Source organism: Euprymna scolopes, chromosome 9, assembly GCF_053919585.1.
Source record: "Euprymna scolopes isolate OS-2025 chromosome 9, ASM5391958v1, whole genome shotgun sequence".
Classification (NCBI taxonomy): domain Eukaryota; kingdom Metazoa; phylum Mollusca; class Cephalopoda; order Sepiida; family Sepiolidae; genus Euprymna; species Euprymna scolopes.
Window position 1 is genome coordinate 88,031,116 of NC_136490.1, and position 22,643 is coordinate 88,053,758.

Here is a 22,643-nt window from a genome sequence, read left to right on the forward strand (position 1 = left end):
TGATATTTTTTCCCTTTGGGAAATTACCCATCTTTACTTAAATTACTATTCAAAGATTGTTTACTTTCAATATTAAAATTTTTAGTACTAAAAATGTTTTTAATTTTGGATTAAGATTTATTGAAAATAATAACTATAAATTTTTACGAGTTTAAAACAAATTAATATTCAAAGTTATTAAACTTTTGTGCTAATGTTGGCATATATAGATTCTATGAATTAAAATGTTTAGATTTGTTAATGTTTTTATGATTCTTTTCTAATTCTATGCAATATGAGATATATGCCCATTATTTTTGTTAGTATTTACTATATTAGTTCTGCTACATATAAATGAGGCTTGCAGTTTGGAGTCATTGCATATCTAGATCAAATATAAGAATACAAAACATTGCTTTCCTTGTTTGTAATCTAATAAGTAAAGCCAGAGCATTTTTTATCCTATAAGTTCTCTCCTGATTTTGATTCTAGGAAATTTGATAGTAAGTAGGAATGCCTAATGGAAATAACTAATATATATATATATATATATACTAGCAAAAATACCTGTCGTTGACTGGGTTCAAAAACAGCCTACAGAAAATGGACTCTGATTTATGAAAGTATGATAGGTTATGAAAAGGAAGGGTTGTAAATTTGGGTTGAATTTAGGGGTATCAAAACCAAAGCAAAATATGATGAAAGTAAAAATAAAATAGATAAACCCCATAATTTATTATACCATACCTGTTCACACTGAAACACTTATCACAATATTCTGTGGATCTATATTAAAAAACCTTGTTAAACTTTGTGACATGTTTCCATTCTATGGAGGTCAGGTGCGAACAAACACCCCATAATTTTATTATACCATATTTCTTCAAACAGAAACATAATTATCAAAGTATACTTACACAGATAGATATAAAAAGTCTTTATCGAAGTTTGTGCCTATTTCCATTCTATGGAGGCCAGACACAAACGTAGACCCCACAATTTTATTATACCATCCCTATTTAAGTTAAAACATACTTATCAAATTATTCTTATGCACATCTATATCAAAAACACTTGTAAACGTTTTTTTTTTAATTTTTTATTTCCATACTTTGTGGACCAGACGCAAACGCAGACCCCACAATTTTAATGAACCACCGTTCTGCCAGATCAAACATACCCATTCCTGTGTCGCGATACATCTTCTATCATTATATGTAATCAGTTTTTTAAAATAGTCAACCATATAGGAGTCTATTCGTGACCAGACACACATACACACACAGACATTCAGCTTTATATTATAGATATGTATATTTGTAGACATTTAACTTTATTAAAGTTTAATTTTACAGGGAAAAATTGAATTTTTGTTACTATTAAAGATCCTTAAAGCAATAGTATCTAAGGAGAATTTGAGGTGCTTATTGTTTTCAGTAAAAAAAAAAAAAAATTAACCCTGCAACTGAAGCACCTTTAAATATTCACTCAACTTGTTAGAAAAGTGCTTGAATGAAAGAACATGCAGATGGTGGTTTACAAAATTTAGAAATAGAAATTTCTATCATGAAAATGAAGACTGATCAGGACATCTAGTTGAAACTGATAAAGACCTGTTTGTTGCATTACTTACTGAAACCCCTCTATCTAGTATAAGTTGAAGAATGAAGCTAATGTTATCTTATGCATTGTTTGAAGGCAACTGTTAATTGTAAGTTGAGATCTGCAAACAAATTTTTGTATATGTTTTTCAAACTTAGAAACATTTCTAAGGTGTTGAAGGTGACAAGTTATATGGTTTGGGAAAAATTTCATTGTTCAACTGGTACTGCTATGATGCAACAAGAAACTCTTCATCGAACACAACTGAGTGCCCCTATCAGATTTTATCCTCAAGGTCGAAATTTCTATTTCTGAATTTTGTAAACCATCTTCTGCATATTCTTTTGGTCAGATATTCTTCTCCATAATGTGAGTGAACATTTTCAGTTAGTGCACAGTTAACTTTTTAAATTACTAAAGCATTATATGCTTCAAATGCTCTTTGGATAATATCATGCTTTAAGGGCTTTTAACAATAACATTTTAATGAATTTCTTTCGTAAAATAGAATTTAATGAAATTAAATGTATCTAAATACATATATAATATATATTAAGTTCTTTCTTAATGGAACATTAATATTCTCCACTCGCTATTAAATTTCAGAATAAAAATCAGAACAACTCGTTTCTTATTGTATTTGCGCAAATATATTAATATAGTTATCTTCAGTTTCAACCTCTTCTTTTTCTATTTTAGGTTGTCAAAAATTAATCTTTATTATCTGATATTAACAATAATAGCTTATGTCTGCCATCCTTAATCCAATGTTAGGTATATCTTTAAAAAGGTATGGGGCATAAAATGATTGCTCACTTTACATGGTGAACAACAGTTTAAGGAATAAGAACTTATTTTTTTGTTTTCATTTCAAAGTAAGTCTCTTGTTCATGTCATTATGTTCATAAAGAGTTTGATTGGATTGATAATTTGCAAGGCAAATCTTATGCCTTCAGTATTTGTATTTAATTCCTCACACAAGTTTTAGTGAGGTATCTACTAAATTATACTCAGTAAATTTTGAAGATCATAAAAATATAAGTTAGAAAAGTTTCACCAAGTTTGAGTTTCTGAATAAATTAATGTTTCTGATTAACTGTGTTTATATATATATATATATATATATATATATATATATATATATATATATATATATATATACTGAAGATTAATGTTTTTAACAATCTTCATTTAGGCAATTAGGTAAATATTGGCCTTTCTCTTTTGACTGGTCTTTTCTAAACTGGTAAATTCCAATGAGATGTTCATTGCCTATTAAAAACAAGTATCAACTGAGCAAATCATTTATCCATTTCTAGCTCTTTATATTATTGACTAACTTAAAGATAACTGCTCCAAGTCAATGTTTGTGGGTGCATATCCTTTTTTAAGGGAGAAATGGGGATTTTTCTGTTTTTTGTTTTTTTTTGTTTGAACATGTGTTTGCTTGGGCCAATGTTTTATTTGTTTACTTTGTTCATTTAAGTTTTTCCTCCATTAAAAAAATGATTAAAAACTGTTGTTACTTGAACCATGTCTGACAAACTATTAGATTTCAGCATGTTAAATACCTTGCCATTCCCACTTTCTTCATCTGCCATTCTTAGCTTATGCCATTAATAAAAATGAAGTTCATCAAAGCATTATGAAACAAAACGCAATCCAACGTAAAAGCAAATGTTTGTTTTCTGTTTTTACTATTAAGCTTAGTGTTTTCCTAGAAGCACCATCTTCAGTAATTTATTTTTGTGCCAATGTCAAAATGAGTGTCACTTATTTTATTTGACTTATTCATTTTTTTTTTTCTAAATTTAAGATAACATTTTTAAAACTAGATTTTCAATTTAGGATTTTTTGTAAGTACTATAATTGCTGGCTTTTTATGGTATTTGCTTTTATAAAAAATATTCCCATTTAAAGGGAAAGTTTTAAGATTGTGATATTAGTTTTTATTATTTATAGAAACATTGTAAGCCAGCAAATATGGTATGAGTAATTGTGATGAAAATACACCTGATTTTTTGATATTTTTTTTTATTTATTAAAAATCTATGAAGCTTTATTTGCTTACTATTGAATGGCTGTGAATGAAGAAAAATCGGATATATTGGTGTCCCCTCCCCTTTTTTTAAAACCTCTGCTACATCTGGTGTGCATGGATGTTAATTTGTTGATATTTTCTTGCATTCCATAAAATGCTTGTGTAGATGTTCACCTTTTCAGTTGTAATTATAGAATTTTTCTATAGAAACTCAGTGTCTGCCTGAGAGCATTTAATGCAAGTCTTTTCAATTTGCTATGGTTTACAAATTTGCAAGTGCATCACATCACTTTATTGATGTTGTTGATAGATCTCAAAAACCTTGCAATGTAAGTAGATTATTTTTCTCTTCTATGATCTTTGTTCACAAAAATGTGTGCACACAGACTGATAGTTTCTTTATTTCTTCAGTTGATGGATATTAGAAACCTGTATTCTTGGAGGGTGTCAAGAAAATTTGTCTTTTTGAAATCTATTTATAAATTGCAAGCATATGTTGAGTGCTTGTTCTATTTAACCTCAAATCTTTTCTCTTTACAATTCTTGTGCACACATTGAATGTTTATATCCATTTCTAAAGTAAAAAGAATTGAAAAAAAAAAAAATGGTTACTATTTCTCTTATTGGCATTGTGCTGTTTTGTTTGGTTTATTTCTTCCTTGGCTCATTTAGTTTGCACTCACCTTTCCAAGGTCATTGTGAAACAATGCCACTCTATTGTTTTCTACATTACAATGCACCTTTCCATAATATTTTGATGACTTCACATTTTAATGATCATTTTTCAAAAGAACATGTAACATTTTACTGGAAATATCTTTTTATCATAGAATTTTTATCTTTATTTACAAAATTATACATCTGTTTGAACTAATTTCTTAACTGAAAACTTAAAAAATTTTACACAATATTTTTTTATAAATAAGCAAATACACCTTATCTCAGAGCATATGTTTTATAAAAATAATTCCCAATTAAACCTATTTAGGATTAATGTATTTTAATAAGGATTTTTCAACAATAATCGTAATAATGTCAAGAATATTTCAATTAGCACTCATGTCAGCTAAAAAGATTATTTAACTCTCACTTATAAATTTTCTATACTTATCCTTTGAGGTGATAAATCTATACTATAGTTTAGAGATCTTATTAATCATGTTTTGTGATTGGAGATGAGATTTTTTATTTATTTTTTTTTGCTTTATCAACAAGATTTTTTGATACATTGTTTTATTTACTTGCATTACCTAACCAAAGTATGTGTATTTATTTATTAGTTGCAATTATTGCAAACTCCATTTTCCTTTATAGATCCCCTAGAAGAAAGAAAAAAGACAAAATATCTTTTAAATTTAGTATTGCAGGCATTCCTTTATAAAACCTTCTTCTCTCTATATAAGTCAAAAGTTATTTTGAAAAATAAAATACTTATATTTAAAAAAAAATTCTATATAGGAATTTATTATTAAAAATGTTAAATTTCTTTTTTCTTGTATCCTGAATTTTAAATGTTTGATTAATAAAAACTTAATATGCTCTGAGAATTTAAGGATTTGCATAATTGGAAGAAAATAATAAGTAAATTTTGTTAGAATGGCAGATGAAAGGTAGATGGCAAAAACTGACGTGCTCTTGCTCGGAAAAACTTCCATAAACTTGATTGCCCTGAGAAGCTTCAGGCAGGACATGGGATTCCAATTCTAACTGGAGGTACTGTAAGAAAAACATTTTTTGTTCTTCAACCTCAAAAGCATGGAATTATACAGAAAGCAGGTTTTTGATACTCTACATTATCAATTTAGCTTTCTTTCCTCCCTCTTGTCGTATTTTTCCTCGAATCACACTTAATAAATGTTCCAATTTATTGGTGGGTCTGATGAGAGAAACCAAAAAATCCTGCTTCTCTGTATTTCTCTATGCTCCTATAATACAAACTGTTTTTCTTGTTTATGATATGAACTTGTGGGGATGGGGCTTGCTAATCGTTTGTAATCTTCCATGTAGCTTACAACCTGCAAAGGAGAGTGCTCCTCCCTGGGTGCCCTTGATTCCTAATCCTAGTGGACTGACAAAGTACATGTTGAAAGCTGCCGCTGGGCAGAACAGCCTCACAGGTTGTGAACCATTCTACCAACTACAAAAATATAGAATTGATCAATTTTAAATTTATATTGAAAATGTTTTTGAAAATTTTCACAAATCTATGCTATAAAAACATGTGGAAAATAATTATTCAAATAATTTTCTTTTATGAAATAGATATTTTTATGGTGGAACAAATATAATATTGTTGATATGAAATTAGTAACTTATAAATAGATGATCAGTTTGAACTAAAAAGCATAGGTCTTAGAAAATCAATGGATTTTTCTTGTATTTCTTGTATAAAAAAATGTGAGGATCTTTGTAAGATTTTTTAATACCTTTTGTTAAAAAAAATTATGATGGCTTTCACAATGAAATATTTATTTGGTCATTAATGTTTGATTTTATGAATTGTTTTGTCAAACTGTGACTGTTAAGAGAATAATTAAAATAAAGGTAGTTATTTTATCATCAATTGTTAACTATCTCTCATCAATCCAATTTGCAGAACTTCAAAATTTTATAACAGTACACAGTAACTTATATTAATCTAGAAAGAGATAGGTAATTAACTTTATTCATTCATGTATATAAGTGATATATATATATATATATATATAATTATACATTAAAAACTTCAGATTAAATTTTCGTTATTAACTGCATATCATGCGACTATCATATTAATCTAATTTTTTTGCTACATCATTTAACTCATTTGTAGTCTAATGCTTTTTAAATATTTCAATTGTCAAAAATTTGAATTTATCATTTTAAAAATATGCTGAAGTCTTTCGAAAACATGTAAGATATACTTATGTCTCATATATTTGTCATATTCACTATGACTTCCCTTATTAAGTGTTAAGCAATTTAATTATATCCCATCGCTCATGTTATGTAATCTTGTTCCTCTATTGTTTTACATTAACTTTGCTTAAAAGTCTAAAAGCCTTTTTCAGTTTTGTCCGTGTTTTATCCTATCATTCTCTGCTTCATAAATTTTAGTATTTGCATTTTGTGTTTGGCTTTTTCCCCCTTTCCAATCTCATGGGAACTAATTCCCTTATAATCTATGGTTTTTAATGCCACATCCCTTGTCTGATATTAACATAAACAGTTGCATACCAATTGTATGTATGTGTATATATGAACGGTTATAGAAAATGAGCAGAGAATATTTCCTTTATATCACCTACATTTTACTAATTTTCAAACCAAAATATCTTTACCAAGCCATTTAATTTAATACAAATCTTGAACAAGTAAATAGTTAACATTAGCTTTCACTATGTGGTCTACTTGTAATTGACTTTTAACTATTAAAAAAAAATATTGCATAAAAGAAAGATCTCACCAATCAATTTCTTAAGGTTAAATTTGATTGAAATTAAAAAGAAATCTTATGCTGGACAACAGATTTCATAAGATATTCAATTTTAATTATATAATTAAAGATATATCCTTTCAAAATATTTTCTTATAAAGATTACAGTTTTACTCACATTTTTTTCCAAGAAATATTTGAAAAGTTTCTTTGATCTGAAATTGTGTCGAAATAGTTTAAAATAATTTAAAATATTTGCTTAAAGAAAAAATATACATATTGTATTTTTGCATATCAGTTGATTTTTTTAGAAAGAATAATTTGTTTCATGAAAAATATTTTTATTAAAACATTAAATATTCAAATAAAAATTAAATTAATTTTTTTTTTTAATTTCCAGTTTTTATTTGTTTGATTGAATCAATTTTATTGAAAACAAAATAGATTTTTGTATCATTTCATTTAGAAATTTCCAATTGAAAAGAAAAAAATCAAATTTTCAACTCAAATTATTCTGTCTAAAAAATGAACAGATATTCTATGTAAGTAATGTACAAAATTAATTCTACTCATTATTTCACACTTAGAAATATGGTGCATTAATATTTTACTGAAAATATACTTAATTATAAATTAAAATATTTATAGGATGGTTAAATAAAAATTAAACTAAACTAATGAATTGTTTTTAAAGCACTTTCAAGTATGAACAATGTATTATATGATTATAATAGATTTTCTTTTTCTTTAAAGAATTATAAAACTGAAAACAATTTTTTTTTTAAACAAGATAGTTGAAAGATATGGAGCTTCATGAGTTTCTCCATATTAATAAAGAAATGTTGTTTTATGATAAAGTCTAATTGCAAATAATTATTTTGTTAAATGATCTTTGGTATCCCATTGTGTCATCAATTTGTGCTAAAGCACAACTGCTCTCCACATTATACTAAGATCTTAAGTTTTGCAAAAGGTTATATTTCCTTTCAAAAATAAACATGAAATGATTTATTAATTATCAAATATATTTGCATTAAATTGTAAATATTAAAGAAATAAGCAACAAATATGATGTATTAAAGTATGTCATGAAAATATTAATGTATATACATCCTTTGGATTCCTAACTACTTGAGAGATAACAACAAAGAAAGGTTTATATTTGAAAAATGTTTTCTATTTTTTGCATATAAATATGGTTGTGCCTTGAAAGCGCTTATTAATCAGATTTTACTAATTGAAAAGTTAACTGAATGTGATAATATTTCTTATATATAAAAGATATGCTTAATATTAATGTGTGATATATTCTTATCAACATCACAAACAATTATAAGTATCATAATTATTGAACATATGAGTAAAATAGTACAAAATTAAAATAGCATTAAAATAAAATCATTTCTCATATCTGCACAATAAAAAATAATATAAATGTGAGTAAATAAATTATATTTATTTGAATTAGTTAATCTAAACGGGACATAAAAAATAAAATGTTTAAAGCATTTTAAAGTTTAGATCAACTAATTTAAATCAATTTTACTTTAAAATATCCATATTTTAATCTAGTAATTTTTATGAATATTGGATGACAAATAATTAGATATTCATAGTCATTTGTGATTTCAACAATTTTTTTGTGAGTATATATTACTTATTGATATTAAACATATCTTTTATATACAACATAATTTAGTATTTTTAGATGAGTAGTTTATAAATTGTATCTTTAGTATATCAAACAGTTAAATTTATAAATTACCTTGTTAAAAAGTTTTATTGTATGTATTTTCTTGAAATTCATTTTAGTTACATTTCTTGAAATATTAATATGATATTGATTTTCTTTATAAATATGAATACAGTTCAACTATTTTTATAATTCTGTAATAACGTACATACAGTTCAACTATTTTCATAATTCTGTAATAAAATTTAAATCAATGGTTATTAAATTTTTTGGTGATGTTCATAGCCCTTTCATTTTCATTTTTAATAAGCTAGCTCAATCTCATATATGTAAATATTTTCAACTTAGCATTTTCATTCTAAGTAGAAATGATAAAGTAAATATATCTAATATAAAGAAAATGCATGTCTGTATTTTAGCCTATCTCCATGTCAAATTTACTTCCATTCAGAGATTTCATAAGCTATGTCATGAAAAGTGAAAAATACGGTCAAAGAAGACATTTTATTGTAAAAAAAAAACAATGACTTTAAGAATCAAACACTAAATGAAATCCAAAACAACCTCAATTTTACAATTCTGAATTTTTTAGATGAAGATTGATTATACGTTTGTAATATTTGGATTCTTCAAACTATTGTTCTTATTGAGCATTTTTCGCACAACATTTTGGTTGATGTAACCTCTGACCTTCTTCAGGTGTATCTTGTTTTACTCTGGATTAAATAAAGAGTTCCATTCAAAATTCCATGCAGATTATCCACCTGAAAAAGGTTGGAGCTGATATTGACTGAAACACTGTGCAAATAACACTCGAGATGAGAACAGTAGTCCAAAAACTTCAAGTTTTATGATAACAATACACTTGACCCAAACTCTATAAAAAAGTAAACATGTTCACTTTTATAGCTAAAAAATGTAAAAAATAGGTGATAATAAAAACAGTTCCAAATTTAAAGATTGTTTTTAAGTAAAATTATATTTTTTTTTTGTATTGAATATTTATTTTTATAACTGATCATATAGTATATAATTCTGCTATTCTTTTACAAGAACAATGCTACTAATTCTATAATTTATACTTGCAAAGTGAAAATGTACAATTCAATTTGTAAATGATTAGACTTCATGGCTACTCTAATGTTGAGTTTTTAACAATAATTTAAAATTATAGTGCACCTGAGAATTTACTAAATAATAATTTAAAATTATAATGCCCCTATGTAGTATAACAAAGATGAAAAGAAGATAAACCCTATCAAAGCTTTATTCAACTGAATTTGTACAGTAATAATTACTCAAGGCAAAGACCAAAAACACACACACGAATAAAAAAAGGACATATTTAAATAGTGAGCAGAATTATAACAATTTTTTTTTTTTTTTTTTTATGAAAGCATAAAACTGTCCCCAATTTAGGGTTGTTTCAAGGAAATCCACTACCTCAACAATTGAGTCATACTTACTCCTGCCACTAAGCTGTATTAATAAAACTTCTCCAGGCTCACAGAGCTAAACAGGTAAGCAGTGCCTGTCGGCAGTAAGTAGAAACGGCAACCTGATGAAGATGTCGGGAAGGTCCTTTATAATTAATAAAAAAAATGCTGAAATGGAGTAGTAGAATGGATAAGAGTATTATTAGGGGAATTAAAGAATTGGGGTTTTATTTTTGTGCAAGTAGTATATTCAAATGTCACATGCTGCACCTCATCGATTGACTATGGCATATTTTGTGACATTACAAAATATCAAAAACATACTTCAGGACATATTAAAGAATTATGAATTGATTTTAGTTCCTCCAACTGCATGTTTGGAATAATGTATCAGCAACAACATTTTCATTCCCAGGATGGTGTTGTATATCACATGAAAAAGGAAGAAGCTCCATTTTACACCTTATAATTTTATTGTTTTTAATTTTTCCACAATTAGTTGGATTAAACATAAATCCGTAATAATAAAGGGTTTCCTAGCAATTAGGTCTCTCCATTTATGAACACGTTCGACTATGGCATATGCTTCTTTTTCAACTATATGAAATCACGTTTCAGAAAGGTTTAACAACCAAGAAAAGAACACTACAGGTCTTCCAGCTTGTAATAGTACCTCTGATGACCTTTTCTAAGGCATCAGTTTCAATAACAAACAGTAATTCATCGTCAATGACTTTTACGGAAGATTCGGCAATGTCTTTCTTGAGTCCTTCGAAAGAGTTTACACCCATGAGAGGCAATGAAAAATTTATTTTTAACCAGTTGACAAATTTTGGATAAATAATTAGGTATCCATTTTGCATAGTAGGCAAACATACCAAGACACCTTTTAAATGATTTAGTCGGAAGAAGGAGGCACTTGCAAAAGAGATCTCAAATGTTCAGGATCGGGTTGAAGAGTTTTATCACAAATTTTCTAACCAAGCACGTTAATAGAACAAAATGAAAACTTTTTTATTTTTGCTGGTTTATTTTAAGATTGTACGTTGAAACAGCCTTAAAGAAGCGCTCCAAGTTGATGTTATGCTCCACCTGGTTTTTATTGCATTTATGTCATGTAAATACGAAAAGGTTCCAAATAATTTGTTATCAGAGATAAAAGAATTCATAAAACATTGAAATGCAAAAACCCCATTTGTGATATCCATAGGTATGTGTTTATATTGATATAAATGATTTCCAGATTGAAAGACTGTATAGGAGTGATTTTTGGGGCAAATTTCAATCTGGTAGTATGCTTTTAGATAAATCAATATGATACTGGATTATTTGATTTACAAGATCTTCAATTTGTGATAAGGGGCATACATCGAACAAAGTGAAACAGTTAATAGCATGAAAGAAATTGATTATTTCTTTTTATTAGTCACAACAATTTAAGTGTACCACGCAAAATGATTTGGTGCAATTATATCGTCTTTAGGCAGTTGTAGAATTTCTTTTACAATGAATTGAGTATATTCAGCATGGTAATTCCAAAACTTAGTATTAATAGGTTTGCAATTAAGGGTCAAGTTTTGGAATAATATAATGGGAGCATCAATGATATTAGTTAAAGCGCAGATTTTTAGAATGCCCTGAGATCCACCAAAAGAAATAGTTATACTCTGGTGCATTTTTAAGAAGACATTCCTAGTATAATATTTATACAGAAATTAGGAAGTAGCATGAAGTGAATGTCTTTATACTTGTAGCCGTTGAAGGTGGTGTTCTCAGTACAATACTCTGATAGTTTGAGAAAAATGGCAGATGATGCCGTGGAAATTACAAAATCCTGTTTCAAAATAGACAGGGTCATTGTTTTAACGATACAAGCACTGATAAAGTTATCGACTCTGCCTGTGTCTAGAAGGGCAGTTAGCCATTTACCTTTTAATTTTACAATTTTAGTAATAGGAGGAGACTCGTCTTTAACATGGTCTTCTATAACAGCTGAGGTAGAATGTGAAGGTGTCGATTTAGTAGAATAGCAAACTTTGGCAAAATGGACGAGTTTACCATAGTTTCGACATATCTTATCGCAGGCAGGACAATGGGATCAATATTCCTTAGGGTGATGTTTCCCTCCACAATTCTAGTGCCTGTCATGAGTAGGAATGGCAGCACACTCCATACGCAGATCAGTGGAATCAGTGAACATATTTTTAACAATAGTAGTAGCATTGGCAGCATTGCTAAACACATTTTTAGTTGTAATAGCAACAACAGCGACGGGTCCAATTTGAGAGGCATATGATTCAGCGTGAAGGTGAGCCTGTTCCCATGCTGTAGCACATTATGTAGTCCCCTGGAGATTCATCGCATCATTTCATGAAGTAAAAATTAAAGACTAATAATAATGGTGACAAATCGGACATTTCAAAGAAGCAATGTTGGGTGACAATGACTTTCTGAGTAAACTTTGTTAAGAATTAAATACAATGCGGGAACCATTAAACCAGATTGGAGATGTAAATAACAACCAAAAATTACTATTCTTAATTTTATTAAAAACTGACATTCTGTTATCAAATAGGCAAGATTAAATATTTTCTTAAATTATGTGCAGATTATTTTTCCTGAAAACTTTAGAATGCACTAAATACAATTCTAATTAAACAAGAGGTTAAAATAGTTTGCTTGAAGCATTGTTTAATATGTATATAAAAGACATTTAGATTTATAGAAAGCAAAACAATGCAGAGATGTAACGGATAGATTCACACTGAAGCAACTTATACCTTAAGTTGCTTCAGTGTGATTTTTATACATATACATTACTATAATTATTATAATTGATTATGATTACACGATTATACCTTAAGTTGCTTCAGTGTGATTTTATCCGTTACATCTTTACATTGTTCTGCTTTCTATAAACCTAAATTTCTAATTAAATGTTTTAATCTATTAAAAACCATCATTTTATTTACAAACTATAAAATAAGTGACCTCCCCTAAAAAAAATAATTAAAATAGAACCACCAATTTTAAATAGTTTTTCTCAATCTTTACAATTTGACATTACAAGTACTAATGCAGGTCCTGTTTGTATATTTGATAATGAATTTTTTTAATGCAAATAATAGTATAGCATCTACATTTTAAGAATTCACACACACAAAATTTCTATTTGCCTTATGTTTTTTTTTTCCATGGACATGATGGGATACCATTTTTTTTTTTTTTAAATTTTGATATTTTGTTTTCATTGCTTTTCATTTTATTTGGCTATAAGTATTTAAAAAAATCTACTTTGGATTTATTTTGTCAAGATTTTTCAATAGTTATGACAACATTTACAATAGCAGATCATTGTGTCTAATGTTATTAGATGCAAGTAATTGGATTTGTTATTTGAAAGAAGATTATGAATCCTCATTTTAAAGACATTAATATAAGACATAATGCTAAAAAAGGTATGCATATATAAAGTATGTTTTGAAGTTATATTTATTGACAATACAATCTTCCAAATTCTGAAGTAATTTTATTAATAAAAAGATTCTTGAAGTAGGTTATTCCAAAAAAAAATTCTATCGGTTTAATACGTGGGAAATTTTTACCGATCAACTCAACTTAAGCAATTAATGTTGTGACACACTACTGAAAAAAACTCCAACAAACAATATTTCCATTTAATTTTCAATTCCAGTTTTATCTGTTGAAAAATATATCAAATTACATGTGATTGGTTTCACAATGTTCTTTACTGTGAAAAAATTGTATTTTTTGTCACTTGGTTGTTTTTTAAGTTGTATTTTGTTTCTGGCTATTTGATTTTTCTTGACAAAAAAAGTCTAAATAGAAAATTCTTTGTTTTCATATTAACATTGCTAGTTTTGTGAGGGTTTTTTATTGCAGAAAATCCTCAGCAAAACAATTATATCCCCCTCCCTTTATTTTTCTTCGAATTATTTTTGTAGCATTTGATCTTTGACCCTTTGAACTATTTGTGATTTCTAAATTTGCAGTGAAGCCACTTCCTAAAGTTGAGACGCCTATGGAGGTTGAACCACCCCAGCCACAATCATTGCCATTTGGACAATGTCCAAGTGAGTACCATTTACTCTTTCTTAATACAAAATTTATTTTAAATATTGTAACATTTTTTTTCCAAATACTGCTTTTTAAAAAATATTAAAATTACATCAATAAATGTACATAAATCCCTTCTAGTATTTTTAATGTGTAATTTCTAAAGATGTTTTTTTCACAATAAGTATTATCTCTTTTGCATTGTGTTGGTTATAAATATAGTTTGATTGAAATTAAAATTTATTAACAGGAATAATCACCTCATATATTGGTTATTAGATTTCATTATCATTCTATTGTATTATGAATTAATTTTTCTTTTTGCCCTTAGAGATAACATTATCACTTCAACTTTCTTCTGTTGATTAAATAAATCAGTGCTTAATATTTTGCAGATATTTGAATAAACTTAGAGATTATTATCCATTATCACCATCATATTTGGTTTAACATCCATTTTCCATGTTGGCATGTGTTGGACAGCTTTTAAAAATTGACTGCCAAACTCGCTCATCTTTTGCCACATCAGCTCCATTTTAATCACTTCCTCCCATGTTTTCCTTGATCTTCCCCTGTGAACTAAACCTGCTACCTCAACTGTTCTACATTTAATAACCAAGAACTATCATGTGTTCTTTCAGCATGAATATACTATCAAAAGTCTACTCTTCTGTACACGTCTCCCTATGCTATTCAGATTTAATCTTCTCTGAAGTCATGAGAATTTAAGTCTGTTTTTAAACTCACACTACACATACATTTTATCATTCTCATATCATTTCTCACCATGCAATGCATGTCCTCAACCCTCACTACTGGTGCTACCAGATCAGGCTGCCTATTGGCTTTCTGAGACAAAATGCACCTACATTGATTTCTGTTTTTGTTTTCTATTCTCTTTTGTAAAACTTAATTATGTTCTACAAAAATAAAAACAAAATCAACAGCCCCTCTCTCTTCTCCCCTCCTTTCTTTTTCTTTCCCTACTTCCCGGTCCTAGATATGCCCTTAAACTATATCTGATGGTGAGGCCCCAGTTTGCGGGCTTTGGGGAGCGTGGAGCCACCCTTTAATTGCCATTGCTCCCAGGTCCACTCTGACCCGGAGTGGTAGTACCTGTTAGGGTCCCAACTATGGGTTAAATAAAAAACAAACCAAAAATAAAATAAATAAATAATAATAAATACATTCTATTAAAAAATTATTCTTCAAAATTTGATCAGATTCCACTGGACCATGTCGGCAGGGCATCAGAATATGCCGACTACCCCCCTGCAGAGAGTAGAAGTCTCTCAATGGGGCTACCTGTTGGCCGTAGGTAGCGACTCGTAATACCCTTAGGATGGGATCCTGGTGGTTGAGAGATTTGGAGGTCAGGATTTAGTACCCCCACTTCCCAACACACCACTTTGGCCCTTACTGGGCTAGACGGGCGGTCGGAGGGGCCCGATCCAACCAATCGGCTGGTCACGTCAATCCCCACCATATATCGCCCACTCCATAAACCTATCATCAACACAATATGCCTATCCCTTCCCCACAAATAACATCTACTCCCTAATATATGGTGGAAAGCGGTGGCTGAGGGTCAATCGACAAAGTGAAATATCTATGACATGGCTGCAAACCTTTTAAATTACTTTGTATTCCAAAGTAACATCAAAGGAAAACAGGTGCTCATAAATTATATCATATAAATCGAGTATATCACCTTTGTATCCTTGTTGAGCCTGGGCGAATGGGTTTCCCCTCCCAGGCACTTCCCATATAGGGCTCCGAGGTGGGTGGGGAGCAAAGATGATGAAAAAACCAACCTGTTTGATTATGGCTTTTTTCCCCCAAAACCCCCCAAAAAAGAAACTTCTCTGATGTTTCCGACATCTCAAGTTCAGAGGACGAACAGAATTGCTTAATCAATGAAAACACAATATTTTAATAATGGAAACACTTGAAAAAAATGAAATAAATAAAATTTCACCTTTTACAATGGAAAAAATTTTCTCTCAAAAAATAAAACCCAAAATGATAAAAAGACTACAAAATAACGCCATACTTATCGAATTGAAACAAAAACACAAGCTAAAGAAATTCTCAAATGGCAAACCTTTAACAATATTAAAATTAAAACTTATCCCCACCCATACCTAAACTCCTCAAAAGGAGTCATTAGATGCAGCGAACTATCAAATTGCTTGACTGAGGAAATTTTATCTAATCTAGCATCCCAAAGTGTTATAGATGTAAAAAGAATAAGATTAAAACGAAATGCAGAAACTATATTGACAAATACATATATACTCTCCTTTGACTCCACAAACCCCCCAAGTGAGATTAAAATCGGATGCCTAAAAGTGAACGTTGAAAAATACATTCCAAACCTTCTAAGATGCTACAATTGTCAACAATTTGGACATCATCAATCCAAATGCACCAAATCACCAATATGTATAAGATGTGGTGAAAACTCAAAACAAAGTGACTGCAAAAAAGACCCCAAATGCTCAAACTATAAGGAAAACCATTCAGCTGACTTCAAAGGATGCAAAACATGGCTAAAAGAAAAAGAAATAACAATAATAAAGTACACAAAAAATATAACCTTCCCGGAAGCCAGGAAAATTATGAACACAAGATACTCAGAAGTAACCAAGAATGCTAAAATACACACAAATCAAAGTTGTCAAAGTTATACAAAAAATCCTCCAGAAATAAAAACTGAAGAAATATCTCAATTGATAAGAGATGAAAGACCTAATGAAAGAAATTAAAACACTAATCCTGAACTCTGGAATTAATCAATCTACAAAAGAGAGTACAACAAAAAAACAGAACCAACAAATCAAAAAACTCAAATTAAATCAAACAAAGAAAAAAAAAAAACTCACCAAATGAAAACAACCCTTATAAACAAATCAAATGAAACAACACCATCACCCAATAAAACGAAAACTAAAGAAAAAACAAACAAACCAAGATCTAGATCCCAATCAACCTCAAGAGAAGGAAACAAAATAGGAACACTGGAGGAGATGGAAGTAGAAGACAAAACACTTCCAGACAAATAAAATGACAGACCACAATAAAAAAAACTCAAACTATCATTCAATGGAACTGCCGAGGACTTAAAGGCAAACATAAACGACTTGCTACTGTTGATATCTAAACTACGACCTGCTATCATCTGCCTCCAGGAAACCTTCCTAAAGACACACGATAACATCACTATAAAAAACTACACCCAATACAACTTTATACACAATATTGGACAGAGGGCCTCCGGGGGGTGTATCGATTCTAGTTAGAAACATCCCTCAGAGCGAAATAACTCTAGACACCACATTACAAGCAATTGCTGTGAAAACCACTTTACATAAAACTATCAACATTTGCTCCATGTATATCTCACCACATGACCCCATAAATGAAGCCGAAGTCAACAAAATAATAGAACAACTTCCTAAACCATACATCCTACTAGGAGACTTCAACAGCCACAACATCATATGGGGAAGCAATAAAACAGACATAAAAGGTAAAAAACTAGAAAATATCATCAACAATAACAATCTGTCCCTCATGAACCAAAACTCCAATACATATCTCCACCCTGCCTCAGGTACATACTCAGCCATTGATTTGTCGCTATGCGACCCAGCCACATTAATGGACTACAGCTGGCAAGTGTATGATGACTCATGTGGTAGCGATCACTTTCCCATCATACTTGAAAACTCAATCCAGATTGAAGATAACCTCCCCAGATGGAAGCTAAACAAAGCAAATTGGGAGGAATATAAACCCCAATGCAATGCAAAACTAATAGACAAAGATGAACCGGAGAACTCTATGGAACACGTCACTGATACGTTGATGTCAATAGCTGGAGAATGTATACCCAAAGGCTCCAAATCCAAAAAATATAAAAGACCTTGGTTTAATGAAGATTGCCAAAAGGCGGTAAGATTACGTAAAGCTGCACTGCGAAAATTTAAAAGTCGTCCCACTAACGTCAATCTAGACCAGTTCAAACAAAACCGAGCAAAAGCCCATAGAACAATTAAGGAGGCCAAAAGAATGTCATGGAGAGTCTATATCAGCAAACTGAACTCTAACACCAAAGCAAAACAAATCTGAAATATGGTTAGAAAGATAGCTGGTAAAAATCAACCAACACCGCTAAAACACCTGTCAAAAGATAATACAAAAATAACCAGCAAAAAATATATAGCAAATGTACTCGCAAAAACCTTCTCAAAAAAACTCCTCTAGCAAAAATTATAAACCACAATTCAAAAAAATCAAACTAGATGCTGAAAGAAACAAATTAAACTTCAACTCAGATAATGTAGAAGACTACAACAAACCTTTCACCCTATCTGAATTAACCGACGCCATAAACAGTTCACACAACACTGCAACAGGGCCAGATGAGATCCACTACTAGTTCTTGAAATAACTACCTCAAAAATCCTTAATCTACCTCCAAAACATCTTCAATGACATTTGGATCAGGGGTGAACTCCCTGACATATGGAAACAAGCAACAATGATTCCCATCCCCAAACCTGATAAAGTTAAGTCTGATCCCACAAGCTACCGACCCATAGCATTGACAAGTTGCGTATGCAAAACATTTGAAAGAATGCTAAACAAAAGATTAACCTGGTACCTTGAAGCAAATGGCCTGATAACAGACCTCTAAAGTGGATTTAGAAATAAAAGAAGCACCATTGACAACCTGGTACGTCTGGAAACTTTCATTAGAGAGGGGTACATAAAAAAAGAACACATAACGACCATCTTCTTTGATTTGGAAAAAGCCTACGAGACAACATGGAGATATGGCATTATGAAAGACCTGCACAATCTAGGTCTAAAGGGAAGACTACCCAAACTAATAAAAGATTTTTTGTCTGACAGGGACTTTAGGGTCCATGTGGGATCCACCCTTTCTGACCTCGAAAACCAGGAGGAAGGGGTCCCACAAGAAAGCATACTATCAGTCACTTTATTTAATATAAAGATTAACAATATTACCAAATGCCTAAGTCCTGGAACCGACTGCTCCCTATATGTCGATGACTTCTTGATCTGTTATCGATCAAAAAATGTCCAAACAATAGAACGACAGTTGCAGCTGAACCTAAACAAAATCAACCGGTGGGCCACAGAAAATGGTCTTAAATTTTCCGAGTCTAAAACGAAGTGTATGCACTTCTGTAATATTAAAAAAATGCACAATGATCCAACCCTCAAACTCGATGACAAAAAAATTATTACTGATCAATATAAATACCTAGGGATCATTTTTGACAAAAAATTGAATTTTATTCCCTATCTGAGATATTTAAAGCAGAAATGCCACAAAGCACTACAATTATTAAAAGTTGTCGCTAACACAGACTGGGGAGCAGACCAACAAACGCTCCTAAAACTATACAGGACTTTAATTCATTCGAAACTGGACTATGGCTGTTTCATTTATGGGTCAGCAAGGCCTTCCTACATAAATATCCTTGACCCCATTCACCATGAAGGACTAAGACTAATCTTGGGAGCATATAGAACATCCCCCAAAGAAAGCCTATATGCAGAAGCCCACGAAGCACCCCTAAAGCTCAGATGGGAAAAACTTGGCTTACAATACTACCTGAAACTAAAGTCTTGCCCAACAAACCCCGCTTATCAATGTACCTTTGACCCCAAATATAGAAGCCCATTTAACAGAAAAGAAAAAGCCATAAAAACCTTCGGACTTCAACTAGAAACCAGTATAGAAGAATCTCAAATTCCAATAACAAATATCCACCATTCTGTAATATCCGAAAACCTACCATGGACTATGAGACAACCAGACGTAATGCTGAACTTAAATGAAAATCAAAAATCAAAACAAATCCTGCCATATTTCAAGAAGAACTTAAAAATATCAAGCTATGCTACTCTGACTATCCATACATATACACAGATGGCTCAAAGGATAACCTACAACAATACAAAAATTAGCAAACGACTTCTGAATGAAGCCTCTATATTTAGTGCTGAAACCAGAGCCATAGATTTAGCACTGGATATCATTGCTGAAGAAAACTCAGAAAAATTCATTATATTCTCTGACTCCTTATCCGTTTTAACAGCTCTAAAAAATAGAAACAAGAGAACCCCACAATTATCAAACTCCTAAACAAAATAAATCTCATTACCGACCAAAAGAAAATAATATTCACCTGGATCCCTAGCCACATGGGAATCAGGGGCAATGAAAGAGCCGATGCTATGGCTAAGGAGGCAATGAATCTTGATGGGTACAGGATCCCATACACGGATATTAGACCCCTGATCAACAGCCATATACTTGGGAAATGGCAAAGTCAATGGAATACAAATAACAAATTATACAATATAAAACCCACACTTGGAGAGAGGAGGCAGGATTATCAAAAAACAAACAGAAAACAAAATGTCATTTTAACAAGACTTAGAATAGGTCACACACACTTAACCCATTCCTACCTCCTAAAAGGAGAAACTCAACCCTAATGCATTCCCTGTCAAGTACCACTTACTGTAAAACATTTACTAACTGAATGCACAGATCTTTCACAAATTAGGAAAAACACTATAAAGAAATAGATCTTCAAATAATCTTCAAAGAGAACAACACCAGAAAAATCTTATCTTACATTAAAGAAATAGGACTCTTCCAAAAAATATAACCCGCAAAAACCTTAAGACAGAACAAAAATGATAAAATCCACTATAAAACAACCAAACCAAAAGCTACAAACTAACGATTGAAAATACAAAGAGCTTCAAGAATAAAAGTCTCCTATAAAATAACTGGATACAACATCAAATACTATCCCCAAAATGACTAGATTCAGCATTGAATGGCCCAGAAGGGGTTGATAGAAAAAAAACAAAAAAAAAAACAGCATTAAATGACCCACAAAGGTTGATATGCTGATTAAATAACCCATCCATCCATCCATTCAACCCTCACTGACAAGGTTTTATGAAACATTCAATATCGGTTAGCAACCATTCTTGATATCTCAATCGTTTTTTATTTGTTTTCAGTAATTCCTGATATTTTCTTATTCAAAAGTCAATGTTTTTCCATCTTATTCCTTAGTTGTTAGTAAAAGATATTTCAATCATATTAATCCATTGCAAATATTATAACTTGTTTTTTTTTTTTTTTTTTTTTGATGTAATAATATTCAAATTATTCATTTTATTTAATTTTTTTCCAGATACACTTGAACTGTTACGGCTGTTACAACAAAATACCCCTGGTGGTTTCCAAGTTCCACCTGAGACGTTCCCACCTGCCACCTTCTCTTCGGCTAATACTGTTGTACAACCTTCTAGTTCTTTCTCTGAACAGGAAGCAGCTAACGAGACAAAGTGTACATTCTCTACCTCGTTCCATGAACAGTCTCATCAATCAGATACCCAATTTACCACTCCCCAGCTGGATTCATCTTCGTCATCCAATTTCCACTCTCAGAATTCCTCAGTCCAGTCACCATCTCAGCTGCATTCATCTACACAGTTCCAATCAGCAAATCCTTCCCAACCTCCAGCAGATCAAGGATTTCAACAAACAACACAACTTCCGCCTTCAACCGATGAGTATCTGACTACCACTGCTACCACTCAGATGAATCCTTCCAATCAGATGCAGCATTCTTCTGCGATGGAAATGCATACATGTGACGACTATCAAACTGCAGCAACACAGCAACTACACCAGCAGCAGCAGCAACTATCACCTTCATCACAAATTAATTCCTCATTGACTGACTTTCATTCTATAAATGAAATGAGTGACACTAACTCTATAAAATCTTCTACAATGTTGACTAACAACTCATCACAATTTCAAACACAGAACTTCAGTTTTAATGAAGCGACTGCTTTGCTTCAATCTCAACAACAGCAGCAGCAGCAACAGCAGCAACATGCTTCTTCACAAATGAGCATGTCAAATACCCACATTCAATTTGACACCCCTCAACAGCAGTCTAATCCCCCAATGCATATTGGATCTGGTTTGCATCTCGGCATGGCCGACTCTGACCAATTTCAAAATCCATTGAAAATGCCCATGACAAATCCAGTTTCTAAATTGACTTTGCATCAATCTCAACAGAATCCAATGCAATCACTCCAGTGCCAATCTGAGAATCAGTTTCAGGTGGAATCGCAACAACAATCTTCTGCACAACAGGCACAGTCAACGCAGTTTTCACAGTTGATGTCATGTATGAAAATTAATTCTTTTGATTAAACTTAATATCTACTTATGCATTTCAAGAAATATTTCTAATTTAATTAACTCTGGGGTGAATTTTATATTTACTTTCAATTTTTAAAAAATTTCTCCAGGGTTGT

The 22,643-nt window shown here is 30.8% G+C and overlaps 1 protein-coding gene across 2 annotated transcripts in view; it reads left to right on the forward strand.

Annotated features, from left to right (window-relative positions):
• Nucleotides 1-22,643, forward strand: part of LOC145284768 (uncharacterized) — a 187,481-nt gene that overhangs the window by 142,651 nt on the left and 22,187 nt on the right. For both annotated transcript variants that reach the window (XM_080133738.1, XM_080133737.1), the window contains 2 exons: nt 14,180-14,260; nt 21,500-22,513. In XM_080133738.1, coding sequence (XP_079989864.1) covers nt 14,180-14,260; nt 21,500-22,513 — 1,095 coding nt within the window. The remainder of the gene's footprint in view (nt 1-14,179; nt 14,261-21,499; nt 22,514-22,643) is intronic.